The 15,576-nt window shown below is 42.9% G+C and overlaps 1 protein-coding gene across 6 annotated transcripts in view; it reads right to left on the reverse strand.

The window, feature by feature from the left end:
* Positions 1–370: 370 nt before the first annotated feature.
* Positions 371–15,576, reverse strand: part of EBF2 (EBF transcription factor 2) — a 191,462-nt gene continuing 176,256 nt past the window's right edge. For 3 of the 6 annotated variants that reach the window (XM_060013587.1, XM_060013586.1, XM_060013589.1), the window contains 3 exons: positions 14,415–14,600; positions 6,265–6,432; positions 371–732 (listed from right to left, as the gene is read on the reverse strand). In XM_060013587.1, the coding sequence (XP_059869570.1) occupies positions 701–732; positions 6,265–6,432; positions 14,415–14,600 (386 nt within the window). In that variant the 3' untranslated portion in view covers positions 371–700. The remainder of the gene's footprint in view (positions 733–6,264; positions 6,433–14,414; positions 14,601–15,576) is intronic. The other 3 variants (XM_060013592.1, XM_060013591.1, XM_060013590.1) reach the window with 2 other exon arrangements.

Genomic DNA, 15,576 nt, shown 5'->3' on the forward strand with positions numbered 1-15,576 from the left:
TTACATCAGGAAGAGAAATTCCTCTCTCTTCCAAAAAGGTCTTAATTTCTACCTCTACTTACAATAAGTTACACGTTTATTTATTTAAATAATTGTAAAACATTTAAAAATTTTTCCCTTTTTTTGTTTTTTTCGTTTGTTTGTTTTTTAAAGAGATTAAACTATAAGCAAACACACATACAACAACATTTCATCATTCAATTCAGGTTTCATTTTAAGAAAGTCTTCCATGCTGGTACCCTGTTTTGTTCAATTTTTTTTTCTGCATAAACTAAATTGGTATCTGAAAGGCTTCATAGAAAATAGAAACTTTCAACTTTTTTTTCCTACAAAGAAAAACAAATAGTATCCAAAATATTAAGCATGAATCGTTTGCCAATTTTTTTTCTTAAATATTTTACAAACATAGGAAGGTGGTTCTCATAATGTTCATAACAAAGAATTGCATTTCTGCTCTTAGCACTGACTACGTCAATGACATCTTTTGTCCTTGTTCCCAAGAGGGTCAGTTTGTGTAGTTACCATCAGAGCTACACAAGAAACGTGAGACCAGGTAAGAGGCAGCTCCTTGCAAACCCAGATCTGTCCATCATGGTCACCTGGGGCACAACTTTCCCCAGAGAGCTCCTAGTGCTTTCTTCATTATTGGTCCATCAGAGTAAGCAGTTTTGTGCTATAAGAAAGCAGTTCTTCCTCTTCTTTACATTGGGGGCACGACAAGTCCGGTCATGGCTGCAAGGGAAGAGTGGCACAGGCATGAGACTTAGAGATTCTTTACATTAAGGGCTAGAAACCAGAGAGAGGGGCGGGGCCTGGGATGGACAGTCTGGTACCGTCCAGGGAGATGGTGCCCTCAGCTGATATGGAAACCCATTTTCTCCAGGTCTGGTCTAGCAGACAGCCAATGAGAGGCACCAGAGCCTTACTGAATCACTGAAGCAGAAACAACGCTTGTTGAAGTTTTGCTTGGGAGGCCAGAAATTATGTTTTGCTTTACATTAACGGGTTGTACACATGACATAAGAGACATAAACATGTCAACTAAATTGTAATATATGTCTAATATATTTTTCACTCTTAGACTAAAATAATTTCTAGATTATATGGTTGGAAGAGGAAAATATATTCCAGGTGCCAAGCCTATTGAGTTACTTACTAGGCATGGTTTATAACAAATCGGACTTTCTGTCCATCCTAGCTGAAATTGGATGAGTTTTTTTTTTTCCTAACTAGCTCATCTTCCTTTGGGGCTCACGGCTGTACGTGATGTCCATTCACTAAGGGATGCTGATCCACTGGAACAAAAGACTTAATTGAGTTCCTCATTTGGGAGTCACCCCAATCTCTACTCTTCACCCCCAATCCAAGCGCAGTGTCCAGCGCCCCTCTGTCAAGAGGATACTGCAAATGCCTGTCTGGGTGGCATCAGGTCCAAGGTTTCCCCTCGATATGAGAAATAAAGCAGCATCAGCACAATGTGGAAAACTCACACAGCAAAACGCAACCCTCTGGCCTTGGCTTTCGGGTGATGAACCCATCGAATTTTCACATTCTTGGAAACTGGCAGAACAGTTTCCTTGTGTCCAGACTTCACACTGCATCTAGAATTTGATCCTTTGAGTTTTATTGTCTAAGCCTCATCTAAAGGGCTTATCAAACATCATAGAAGCATTTTGCTGAATGGTGTTCACTAACCTGATAAGCAAATGGACAAAATTCTTCCTGCTTCTTCCAACACGTCTCTCTCTCTCTCCCTCCCTCCTTCCCTCCTCTCTCCCCACCTCCTTCCGTCCTCTCTCCCCCACCCCTCCCTTCCCCTATCCCTCTCCTCTTCCCTTTTCTCTCCTTGCCAGCCAGTCTTCTCAGGCAAAATTGTCAGCCATCTATTTCCCTGACCATACAGCCTTTATTGAATGTTTGTGAGATCCAGATTAAGGTCTTACACAGCGGCGAGCAAACCCTTAATTATTTTTGCCTGTATTACTATATATTGAATCGATGTAACTTTTCAATAAAGGCAGTTCAATTCTGGACACTCCCCAATGATTTGGAGATATAGCAACCCTGGTAATTATCCCAGAGTGTAGGAGGTATTTTATTTTATTCTTTTTTTTTTTTTTTTTTCCTGGAGGGAGCTGGAAAACGAATCTGGCACAGTGTATACTATTATCTCGACGATCTATACTCATCAACTGTGAATGCCTGATAAATGAGGTAGAAGGTGGGGAAAATGAACACTGCATGTATAGCTCCCCAGCAGTAGGTTTCGGGCTCACGCTTTCAACTTTAACTTGTCTATTACACTTCAGACTCATCAGCCCCTTCCTTTTCCTGCGTCCTCAGAGAGTTATCTAAGGAGCTTATTAAAAGGGCAGAGCCTCTCCGAGAACAAGATCCACTGCACGACTGAAGAACAGATTTCATGGATTTTCCTTCTCCCTGGTCTCCCACCAGGCACTGCGTGGGCTGCACTCTGCGCCGTGGTGACCCTGACTTTTTGCTTGTAGAAACCGTAGCCAACAGACAGAAAGCAGCAGTTATTTGGGAGAATCCTTAACTGCACTTTGTCCAATTTCTTTTTACCTTTGACATTTCATGGGAATGTAATAATCCCTCTTCGGTCCAGGTGGAAAGGTGGTACGGGCGAACGGTGAAGAGAAGACCTATACTACTTCTGTCCCCAGAGAGACAGCGGGCTGTCGGAGTGCAGGCTCCGGGGTCAAAATGTCTGAGTTCAAGTCATCAGTCACTGGCTGTGTGGCCCTGGGCAAGCTCCTTAACTAAAAATGGTGATGCCAGTATGACCTTCGCCTTTGGGTCGCACGAGAGGCTGGAACGAGATAATTCCTGTAAGGCACTTGGTTCAGCATCTTGCACGTGGGATCAAGGCACAGTCAGCGAGTCTCGGAGAGTGTTGGCTGCACAGTCCCTCTGCAGGTGACTAATACCACCTCAGCTTAGAGCAAGCGGAAAGAAACTCCCTCTCAGCCTGTGATCACCCTCCGCCTCGGGCCACATTTACACCCTCCCACTGTCCCTAAAGAGATGGAGCGTCCTGCCACTCAGCCCCCGTCACCCCGGGATCCCTTCATTCAGTGATTGCAGGCAGCGTATTCAAGGTCAGCGTGGCTCTCTCCCTCTCTGCACCAACGGGACACCTGGTGATGCTGGACCTTGAACTGCTTAGTCACTGGTCCAAAATGAGGAAGAACCAGAGTGAAGGCTTCTGGAAGGCATCCCCTGTCAGCTCTATGTATGAAATGTCCTTCACCTTTCCTACTTCTTCGCACACGTTGCTTCTCAACCACCTTGGGATAGAGCGATCAGTTCTCCTGTTTAACAGGCTAGGAGACTGAGGTTCTCCGATGATAGTGACTGGTAGGGATGCCCCGGTACAGCCTGCAGTGTCTGTTGAAGTCAAGTTCCGTGTTCTTCCCACAGCTGGTAGCCTTTGTGGTTCCCCTCGGAATTCTCTCCTATTTCTCCACACACTACTTTGTATTTTCATAGTTCTTTGTTTTTCAGTCTCCAGCTTCTAATTTAAGTGTTGCTGTCTGCTTCCCCTCCACCGTTTCCTCCTCCATCCCGGCCCCCATCCTTCTCCTCAAGGTTAAAATCACCAGGGCAATTCGGAGGAGTTGTAGGACCTCAGAGAGGCTCAGGACTTCTCAGTGATTCTATAGAAATGAACTAGAGCCCAGGACCTGTGTCCGTGTGTAACCAACTCAGTTGTCACTCCTGCACACACAGTTAAGAATGTGCTGCTCAGACACTCTGTCACTGGTAGTGCCAGAAGCTCGCATGGCTGAGGACCCTAGAGGGGGTCTTCTGGCTATTTCAGCTGCTGCCGCCTCCACCAGGAAACCTTGCTGTGACCACACAGACCGTCCCAGCTCTTTGGGACAACTGCACCCTGACCAGGTGACACCACAGGGGCCCTTGGGCCTGCAGCCACTAGCAGGGTGGGGATTCCAGGCCATGGCTGCCAGTGAAAGCTTTGTCCTGGCCTCCCTGAGGGCTGCAAGCTGGACAGGCCCCACAGATGGGTCTCCCTGGACAGCACAGACCCAGAAGGGTCTGAGTCAACCAGCTCTGCTCCCCTGACTCAGTCCCTGTGTGAGAGAGGGGCTGGGGGAGGGGCGGCAAGTGGCAGTCAAGTTGCACTTTTCTTCCTCCAAGTAAAGCTGAAAATATTTGCAGGAGTTGCCTGGAATGAAGGAAGGGCTGTACCCCTCCTGTTCTCCTCCTGCACCTGCGCTTGCCCTTTGCCCTTAGTCTTTGTTGGGCCTCTCACTCTGCATTTCCCCAACGAAACCTGTGTGGCCCCCACCAGGTTTTAAAAAAGTTTTCTTGGAGTTTAGTTGATTTACAATGCTGTGTTAGTTTCTGCTGTACAGCAGAGTGAATCAGTTATACATATACATGTATCCACTCTTTTCGAGGTTCTTTTCCCATATAGGCCATTACAGAGTATTGAGTAGAGTTCCCTGGGCTCTACAGTAGGTCCTTATTAGTTATCTGTTTTATATATAGGAGTGTGTATATGTCAATCCCAATCCCCCAATCTGTCCCTCCTCCCCTTACCCGCTGGTAACCATAAGTTTGTTTTCTACATCTGTGACTCTATTTCTGTTTTGTAGATAGGTACGAGTTCCTTTGTACCCGTTCTTTAGATTCCACATGTAAGCCATATCATACAATATTTGTCTTTCTCTGTCTGACTGACTTCACTCAGTATGACAATCTCTAGGTCCATCCATGTTGCTGCAACCCTGCCAGGTTTAAGGGACGTGACTGAAACCATAGTACTTGGAAAGGGGAGTCATACTGCTGAAGGGGAGATAGGGGAGGGGAACATGCAGCAAAAATTCAGCAATTGTTTCCTATCCCAGTCTGGAGGTGAAGCCATCATGGGAAAAGTTCTGGGCATGTCCCCTAATGACAGGCTAGAAACCACTGGCCTTTGTTGGGAGGTGCGGCAGGTGGAGACGCTCAGCTACAGGCTGAGCCTGTTTCTCTCTGGATCTGACATCTGGATAAAAAGCAAATACATATATATATATTTTTTTTCATTCAAATATACAGATGTTTCCAACTATTCCCATGCTGGGCGGCATGTAGACCCAGCTGCTTTGTCTAGTTAGAAGCAAAAGAATTTTTAGGGGCTCTTCTGAGGGCTGGGCTTTCAACTCTTATTTCACAGTTTGTCTGTCAAGTCACTTGACTTCAAGGAGGTACCATCGCTCTAATGGTAGGATGTGTCAGGAAGCTGACGTACCTCCCAGAGCCGTGCTTGGCCACAACGGGCGAGTGCACCCTCACGGGTGTCCCCAAAGGCTCGGGAACCCCTGCGCAATCATAAAGCCACTAGGCAGATGCCATTCCAGGGACAGCACAGCCCATTCGAGGTTCTGCTGACCTCAGAGGCTTTGATCCACGAGGGGTTAACCAAACCAAACCTCTGCCCTCTTTGGTTCTATCCAACACTGCTTGTCGTGAATGTTTTCATGTCAAGACGCAGGGAGCTGCCTAAAAATAATGTGGGTCGTTAAGCTCCCTGGCGTTCAGCAGTTTCCAATTTGCTCTTTTGCCATCAGCTGCCTCCCATTCACAATGAGATGATTAGATTCTCATGTACTCATCACATTCGTGCTATGTCATGTCATATTATATTTTAGGACATTGCTCAAAAATGGGTTTGACGGGGGATATTAATGTTGGTTCTTAGATCCAGTATGTCTTTTTTTCTTTCTTCCCTACCCCACCCCTGATCAGGCACCTGCTATCAATTTGACCAGCATGTAACCAGAATTCTCAGAACTTGCTCGTGGCTCCTGACGGATCTTGTCCATTCGTGCCATGGGACTGGGAATGCACTGCAGTTGGCAAGCTGATTCGGTAAGCAGTAGTCACCATGTAGCATCTGCTGTGGTTGGCCAGGCACCTTCTGGGAAATAGTGACATGGCCTTGTGAAAAGCAGAGGTCTGGGGAGTCCGATGCTCCTAGAGGGTGTATGTGACCCCACCACAGTTAATTTGTGTCCTTGCAGACTTGTCCGACTTCTCTGTTATTCCCCCATCTTGCTCTTGGATAGAGAACTAGCCCAGCTGTACAAGTCATTCGGGTCTCATGTTGAAAACACCAAAGCATCTCCTTGTAGGTAAATGACTAGAGATACAGAAGGATGCTGAGCTGTTTGCTCTTACTTTGCGGACCCTGTGGCACACGTATCATGCCGATACCCACGGTGCTACTTTGCTTACCTCTGAATCCATTTCCATTGCCACTGGAGCAAGCAGGTGAAGGGGAGCCTTGGGGCCTGATGACGGGGGCGAAGGCACTCTTCTGTTTGACAGCAGGAAAAACTGAAGAGGAAAATGGGAGGATGGAGGACGTGCTGGAAGATCCAACAGTGGGACTTGATGACATGACTGGAAAGCAAATGCACAATCCTTTTTTAGAAAGAGAAGGATCTAGGAGTTAAGTTCTCTCTTCAGTACATACAACCTCTACACATCGCTTGAGAAATTACGAATTTATTCCAGGCATTGTTCCCGATTCCAGGGATTCAAAAAGAAGTTGAATGTGACAAGGTCCCTGCCCTGTCCCCATGGGAGGAATAAACAAATAAAAAAGACTAATAGGGTCATTGTCCTGTTGGAGGAGTGTCCACGACCCTGAGATGCAGCGGGCAGAGTGCTTTTCTGCCGGCAGGAGGTGAAATTGTGATAGGTCTCAATCTACAAGTAGAAGCTCGACAAGAGAAGGCCAAGACCAACAACTGAAAAATCACCCCGTCTACTAAAAATCAGAAACCTCTTTTTTTACCCTAAAAAGTAGTCCTGTCTGGGAGCCATGTGCTTCCCTGGCAATTCTCAGGGCACCAGAGGTTTGATCTGTCGGGTTGGCATCTTCTCTGAGTGCACCATCTCTATGGGCCACTTCCTCATTAAATGTAAAAGTTTATTAACATTTAAGAGATTACCTCCTTCTTCCTCTACTTTCAGAGCTCCTGGGAAATAAAGCTGCAAGTCAGCCTCCTCTGATGTGATGTGTAGAAAAAAATACCAATATTAACATTAAAGTGACTTAAAGGAAGCCAAAAACTAAGTGTTGTGGATTTCCAGGAAAAACAAAGGCAATTTACACAACGAAGGGCCCCATGTCTTAATGTCAGACACTCCACCAAGTCACATCATACAAGAAGATAATCTCCTCCTAGGTCCAACTTGCTCGAGAAAGGGGTAAACTTGAGTTCACAAGGGTAGAATTGTTCGAGATAGCATTTTATAGTATGAGGTCAAGTTTCAGGGGCTCATTTTAGCATACTGTCCAGAATTCTGAACTGTCCAAGTCACATGACTTGGTAAAAGGATTACTGGAATGTAATGGCAAAGGCCGTGACAAAGGCTAAGAGTGCTGACCTCTACTTCATATCATCAGTGGTCCAGATACTCCACAAAGTAAATCTGAAAGTGAGAACATGAGTGCGAGTTATGGTTCAAAGACCAAGTACGAGGTGAATTGAAGGTCCAGTGTTCTGATATCCTGTGGAAGACTCCATCCCCATTTCCCCCCTCTCCATATAAAGATAGACTTTGGGCTGTGTTCACAAATTGCCTATATAAAGCAATCATACAGCGTACCTCCAATATGATGTCTTTTACAGCCGTACGACAAACCAAAGACTTCAAAAAAAAAGAGCTTTATCTAAAAACTTCTTATCCTGAAGTGGTCCTGATTTAAAGGGCAGTGCAGAAGGAAGCATCCAAATACATCTCGGTCTTTCCACAAGTAATATGAATCAAAAGAAAAAAATGGTGGTATCGATATATATAGAATGAATAAACAAGGTCCTACTGTGTAGCACAGGGAACTACATTCAATATCCTATGATAAACCATAATGGAAAAGAATATGAATAAGAACGTATATATATGTATAACGGAGTCACTTTGCTATACAGCAGTAATTAACACAACATTGTAATTCAACTATATGTCAATAAAAAAGAGAAAAAATTGGAAAGGAGGAAAAAATCCTTAAAGAATCTCATGTAATACTTGAAGATGCAAATGAAGAAGAAATCTGGCTAATTCACTGTTGCTATGGGAGAGGATACAGGTTTAAGCACTGAGAATGGATCTTATTCATAGTTCCAAGTCAATCTCCTCTTCTAGCCTTGGTTTTAGCGTCAGTGAAATGTGTGTGTGTGAGCAGGGTGGGTGGGTGAGTCCTCTCCTCTTTCTGTAAGGCACAGAATCAGAGGCCAAAGGAACGCTGAGAATCAGGAGCCCCTGATTCTGCCCACCATGAAATCTCTGCCATACTATGTGATCCATGCGAGCACCAGAATGGCACCTTGGTTTCTGAGTCTGCAATAGCAGAATCTCCCCTCATACACCATGATAGAGGAGGGTTTTTATAATGTGAATTAGACACACACACACACACACACACACACACACACACACACACACACACACTCAATTCCATGTATATTCAGCATATGACTCACTTCTACAAATACTTCTTTTTTAGTAACAGATCTAAAAGCATGCTCATTAGCATGGCCACCACCTCTCGGTGGGAAAGGAGTCACTTCAGGCTTCACCAGGTCGTGTAAAAGAATTGTTACAGAGCTGAATAAGCACAGAGCTGTAACATGCCCATTTAAAATATTTTTAACAGAATTTTTGTAAAATGTCAAATTACATCCAAATTTAAAATTTAGTGCGGCTATAATAAAACGCCTAAAGGAAATTTTAATCTGTGTGTGTCAACAAACATAACGTCTATATTTATCTATTTAAAACAACCACCACACTGTTAGAGCCAGAAAGTTTTGTTAAATAAAATTTTTTTAAGGAGGCATTTGTCTTAACAGATATTAAAACTTATGATAAGCCTACACAAATGAAATCAGTGTTATACTAGCATAGAAATAGGCAGACAAATCCTTGGCGAAAATAGAGTCCAGAAACAGACCTGAGTATACATGAGAATTAGAACTTAATAAAGGTGACATTTCAAATTAGTTGGGAAATAAACACATGGGAACAATACGCTAGCCATTTGGAGACAAAATTTAGAGTGCTTCCTCGTGTTAAACACGAAAGTAAATCTAAGTGGATTAAACAGTTATTTGTAAAAGCAAAATTATGAAGGAGCTAGTAGAAAAATTAGGAAGTTATGTAATTTACCTAATCCTTTCAACCCCCAAACCTAAACAGAACATCGTAAGACATGACAAAAATATTTCTATAACACATACAGAAAAGGCAAATGACAAATTAGGAAAAATATCTGTCATCGTTATTTAGATATATTCAGATTCTCAGTAGCTAATAAGTTTTTATAAATTAATCAGAGAACGTCCCACTAGAAAAATGGGCAAGGGAAGTGAAAAGGAATGTCACAGAAGGAAAACTGAAAATGACCAAAAGGCCTTTATAGACCTATAAATGGTCAAACCGATTAGTAATCATATGTAAATTAAAACAGTAATGAGATGTTATTTTCCACTTGCCAAATTGATAAAGATTAAGAAAAACTTAAGAGGGCGGGGAAACAGATACTATTCCTTTTCTAAGGGGAGTACTAACCTCTCTGGAGGGACTTCAATAATATGTATCAAAGTATTTGAAAATGTGCATATTTTTAACCCGGTAATTTAATTTCTAGAAATTAATCCCAAGGAGATAATCATAAATGTGCAAAAAAAAAAAAATCCAAGGGCGTTTTTATAGTCTTGAAAAACTGGGAAATAAGTGAAGTGACCAGCAATAGGGTAAACTATATTAGGTCCATAAAATGGACCACTATGCAAACATTAAAACTAATATTGGAGAAGAATATTTAATGGCATGGAAAGATACACCTCCTCAGATGAGTAAAGCAGATTACATAATAACACAGACAATGAGCCCACTTTTAGTTTTTTAAAAATACACAAAGAAAAAGTCTAGAAGGGTGTGATACACATCCAAATTTTTAATGACGATATCTGGCTGACAGAATTGTGAAGATTCTTACATTTCTTTCTCTCACTTGTCTGTATTTTCAAAATTTCCTACAATGACCGTGTATTACTTTTGATGTAGCAGAAAGCAGCAAAAGCTGTTAAAAGAAACAAACGGAAAATCTCTGCTTCTTTGGGAAAAAAGAATATAATCCTGAGCAATAGGCATAATAGCTTTCCTGGACGTTAATGTGCCTCTTTGATCTAAGGCTTAACTGCCTGTAAACAAGGTTGTCTGTTAACCGTTCTTTCACAGATTCCTGGGAGAAGCTCGTTGACTGTAGTTAACTTTGCAATGCAAACGCCACTCCTCATGTCTGTTCTCCGTTCTTAGGACACAGGCCTGCACTGATGGATTTTTATGGCGCCTAGCTTCGTATCTGTGACTGAGAATTTTGCCATCTTTCTTCTGCTCTCTTCTTCATTGATCTTATGGCTGAAACCCATCAGCTGTGCATCAGAGCAGACGCTGTAATTTTCAGGATGTATCTATCCATAACTGCAAGGCTATACTTTAAAAGTTAACCGTGGTTATCTCTGCATAGAAACAGTGTCATTTTTCTTTTCTTTTTTACATAGGCGTGCTTTTCAATGCGCCTACAGTGAGAATGTTACAATTGTCATAGGATATTTTTTTTTTCCTTTCTGAAGAAAAAGACAATAGAAATACACCAAAATACTAACAAGGTGTTTTTTTACGATGGGAGTGTACTTTCTTTTAAAAACTATTTCCACATGTTCTAAATGTTCTACCATAATCATTTAACACTCTACAACAGAAAACGTCTTGATATTTATTTTTGAAAACATGAAAATATTGAGGCCTGGGACAGACTCTAAGACTATATAACTGAAGTAGGAATCCCTGAGGCCAGGGATGAAGGATTCTGTCTGTATGGATCCTGTTCCAAACTTTGCATGTGCTTGGTGGCTATTCTACTTTGGAAGAAGTGGTCCCTTGGGTGTTGCAGGCTTGTTGAGTAGAACATCTTTGGGGACACCAGCGTGTACTGTTTTAGGAAAGTGGATCACACATACTTGAAAATTTCTCCGGACACCTCTCTCTGTGGATAGAGGCCAAAGTAAAGGCAAGCACTTCTAGCCCAGAAATCTCTGTGAACATGGGGAGTTAAGGAAAAACCACTTTTCTTCTTCTAAGGATTGATTGGCTTTGCACCGTCCCAGCTGGAACTCACCAGGCACACATCCTCCTTTGCATCGAGCCATTGCATATGTTGGCGCTAAGGGGTCTGTCAGCGTTTCATTATAACCTCCTATTGTCAGGGGTTTAGAATTCAGCCATAAAAACTTGCACTGAGCTGGAACTTGGCACATACTGCTACCGCCAGGAAGTGAAGTTTGCATGTGGAATTGAAAAAACATCTGTTTGGCCATTTTTGAAGTGGTGTGAGAGCAAAAACAGTAAAGATGCAGGTTTTTGATACTCTGCGTTGGCCGTCATGCAAGTCAACTTGACTGAGAGGTTTGACTTTATTTCTTTTTAACGTCTCTGGCAAATGATTGCTCCGTGGCATGGCCCAGCCACATCAGACTAGTTTAAAAAATAAAATGAAAAATCAGAGAAGGGTGTTTTCAGACACAAGCAACTGAACTGATGAAATGGTATCCCCCTGAGCTTTTTAATTTTTTTAATTTAAAACAATTTTTTTGTATTTCCCAGAGAATTTGAGACTTAGCTGGGTAGAAATACAGGTCACGTGCTATTGTAATGAACTCCATAGGGTATTCAGTATTTTTGCAGTAGGGGATTTTATTGTAATGAATGCACTGTTCGGAATTCCAGTCCCAGTCTGCAATTCCTTCAGACCGTTCCTCAGAAAAGGAAGGTGCAAGGGGTCTCACAGACCCAGCAGGAAACAAGAGGACATTCTCTGCTGTGTTTCCCACTCCCTCTGGGCAGGGTACCTTCCTCTTTCTATTTTGTGCATGCTCTCTTGTTTTAATGGGTGACTTGAAGACAGGGTGTTACTGTTTTTCTTATGGCAGTGGGATTGACTGATCAAGAAAGGGTAGTGGAAGGAAGTTGTCACTTGCTGGAGTGGGAAGTGTCCCTTTCTACCGAATGAATTATCTAGTAAGAAACATCAAGCCATCCACACCAGATGGGCAATTTCATTCATCCATTCACTCTCTCTCTGTCTCTCTCTTTCTCTCTGTCTCTCCACCCACACCCCACCCACTCCTTCCTGTCTTTTTTTTCTCTCTCCCTCACCCATCACCACACTAAACACTATATTGTTATATTAACCATTTTTGATCTACAAAAATGAGAATTTCACATGGTTCAACCATGTATGTATGATTGAACATATGAAATTACACATTTTGGAAATAAAGAAGAGGTGGTTTCATACGGCTCAGCCTAATAATGTGTTGTAAAGACATGAGATATTTTTAATATTACTGAATAATTTAAAAACATGATATCCTGAATCTGATGACATATGATCTAGCCACATTTTTACTGTTTATTGGCAATGAGCCCTTGAGTAAGTCATTTAATAACCCTTCATATCTTAGAAGGGAAAATGATGATGATACTAGTATAATAAATTATATTAATAAATATATAAACATGTAAATTATATACATAATAAATTATTATGATTATTATATCCATATTATATGGTTGTGAGGATCTGATTGGACTCTATGTGTGAACATGCTTTTTAAGCTGTAAGGTAGAATGTGGCTGTAAATTACTCTTACTGTTGTGACCGTTATCATGTGACATTATTTACACAATGGCTCTTTTGTCCTTGTATCACTTGCAGGGGCTATTGAAGACGTGGTCCCTTCTGCACATAGGATACCCTCTCCACAAGAATGCATGGGAGAAATCTCTCCAAGGTCTCAGCCACAGAAAAATCAGGTTTCTCTTGAGCGGCTGCTACTACTACAACTATTGCTACTACTAATAATGTGTGGACATAAAATTTTATAACAAATAGTGTTTGTCTCTTTGCTGTACCATCTTGTAAGCCTCCAAACCAAATTAATGACTCCCTTGAATAGACCAGACGGCATCCATTCTAACCCTTGGATTCATCTCATTTTCTGATACATATTTTTTTCTTTTATGTTTCTTATAGTCTCTCTCTATTTTACACTTTCATGCTGCCCATCTGACTATTAATATTCCCCCAGAACATTTTTGGAACAAGAGAAGGTTAAAAACAAGTAAGTAAGTAAGTAAGTAAATAAATAAATAAAGCAAGCAACAGTTTGTTTTCCTCGGTCCCTCTGATCTCATTGATCTAATTGGCCATCTGACAGGACACCATGAAGAACGCATGTCTTTGCAGCAACGAGATTTGTCCTGGGAGAACCAACCTCTGCTGCTTGGCTACTATATCTTCACCACACTTAGTATGAGTGTTGAGTGTAATGAATTGAACAGATAACCCAGAAGTAACTCCTGGATGTGTGTCCCCAGGGAACCACAGGCCCAAAGGCTGAGAGCGGTGGCCTCCAGACCCTTGGCACCACTTCCCGAGCTGCGGTAGAAATGGCCTTGACTCCCCCTTGTTCCTGGCACGAGGGAACCGCTCTGGGCAGCAGAGCCTTGCAGCAAGGTACAGCATTTCAAGGACACTCCGCTCAATCACTCAGCCTCTCCACGGTGGCTTCTCCCTCAGCCTGAAATAGTCCCTAAGTAGCCTCATCTTCTCTGAGGCTCCTGGCCTCACTGTGCGAGGTCCCAGCTTAGCCCCCAAAGCCACCTGAACGAGCTTTCGTAACTTCCGAGAACGTCTAGCTTGCTGCTAGCCCACAGATTAGGACTAAGAGCCTCTGTCCCCATATATTACACTGTCACCGGCAGTCAAGTTCCGTCTCTCTGGAGGTACGTAAGGGAGGGGAGAGCCATGTAACAAAGTGAAAAGGGAGATGGTGTGTTACACAGAATAACCTGGAGTCATCAACTGTGTGTCCAGATTCTTGTCCTTCTCCACTCTAGCTGTCTGATCTTGCACAAGTCAGTTAACTGCTGGACACCTAAACTTCCTTGCCTATACTGACCTCAGAGAATTCTTGTGAAGAGTAAATGAAACACTACATCTGAAAGTGCCTAATGAAGAGTGTACAGAATGTTAACTGAGTTGGAATCTTAATTCCTTGCTCTCGTCTACACAAGCCACAGCTATTGTTTCCCTGTAAAAAGGGAATCGTTTCACTCCTCTTCTCTCCCTTGAAAAGCTTTGAGTAACCAGATGAGCCCAAGTCCACTCAAGGAAAAGTACAAAAGGCAGGAAGGACCACTCCTCCGTGAGTCAGTAAGATGCTGGAATGCTACTCTCCCTCAAAAGGCTGAAGAGTAAAACCCAGGGACAGAGAGACAGGGAGAGCTGGAGGGATGGACAGGGCACTTACTTCCATAAGGGGAGCCTGTGGGGGAGCCGTTTAGAAATCCTGGAGATCCTGGGACACCCAGGTTGGCCATAGGGACGTTGCTGTAGCCGTTCATACTGTTACTGGAGGTGCTGTAGTTAGACTGCTGAGGGGTAGAGCTGGAAGAGTAGCCCCGCGGAGAGATGCTGCTTGTGTTGCGGATGTATCCTGGACAGCAGAGAGAAAGTGCAGATAAATGAACACACACACACACACACACACACACACACACACACACACACACACACACACACACACACACACACACACACACACACACACACACACACACACACACACACACACACACACACACACACACAAATATGGCAGCATAGGTCCACATGGCCCCCAGTCTATAGAATTCCAAGTTGACTGTAGGCTGTAGTGGAAAAGTCTGCAGTTTGTCTTCAAGCTTTTTATACCTTCCTGTCTCTTTCCCATCTCGCACAAAACCATATCCCTGTAATTCCCCCCTTCCTCCTCTTTCCCATTGGCAGTCAACATCTCCAACTCACACCAAGGAGTGAATGACTAACGGCAGTGACATCTCCCAAATCCTACTTCATGTAACGCTAGAGCCCTCTGAGATACTGATGGGTATCACTGAGAAAAGCGTTCTGTGGTCAAATAAAGCTTGGCAGATGGTGCGTACCGTAGCGTATTGAAGATTCGTATATGAAGGGCCTGGAGAATGAATAAACCGGTTTAACTTTGCTAACCTAGTGTTTCCCAAATTTAACATAACATAGCATCTTTTCTGGGTGTGATGGGGAAAAGGCATCCTGATAACATTTCAAGAGGCACTAGCACTCTGAAGATCACAGCTATAGAAGTCTGAAGTTGTTACCATGCCCTGCTGGGTGGGGTGGGGAACATTTTCGTTTAAAATGCATTGATAAGTTCATCTAAATGGGCTGTTCTTTCGAAATAATGCCCTTTGCAGCAACATGGATAACACCAGAGCTTATCATACTAAGTGAAGTAAGTTGGAAAGAGAAAGACAAATACCATATGATATCACTTATATGTGGAATCTAAAATATGACACAAATGAACCAATCTGGGAAACAGAAAGAGACTCACAGACACAGAGAACAGACTTGTGGTTACCAAGGTGGAGGGGAAGTAGGGGAAGGGATGG

The sequence above is a fragment of the Delphinus delphis genome, chromosome 6 (genome assembly GCF_949987515.2).
Source record: "Delphinus delphis chromosome 6, mDelDel1.2, whole genome shotgun sequence".
In the NCBI taxonomy this organism is placed as follows: Eukaryota; Metazoa; Chordata; class Mammalia; order Artiodactyla; family Delphinidae; genus Delphinus; species Delphinus delphis.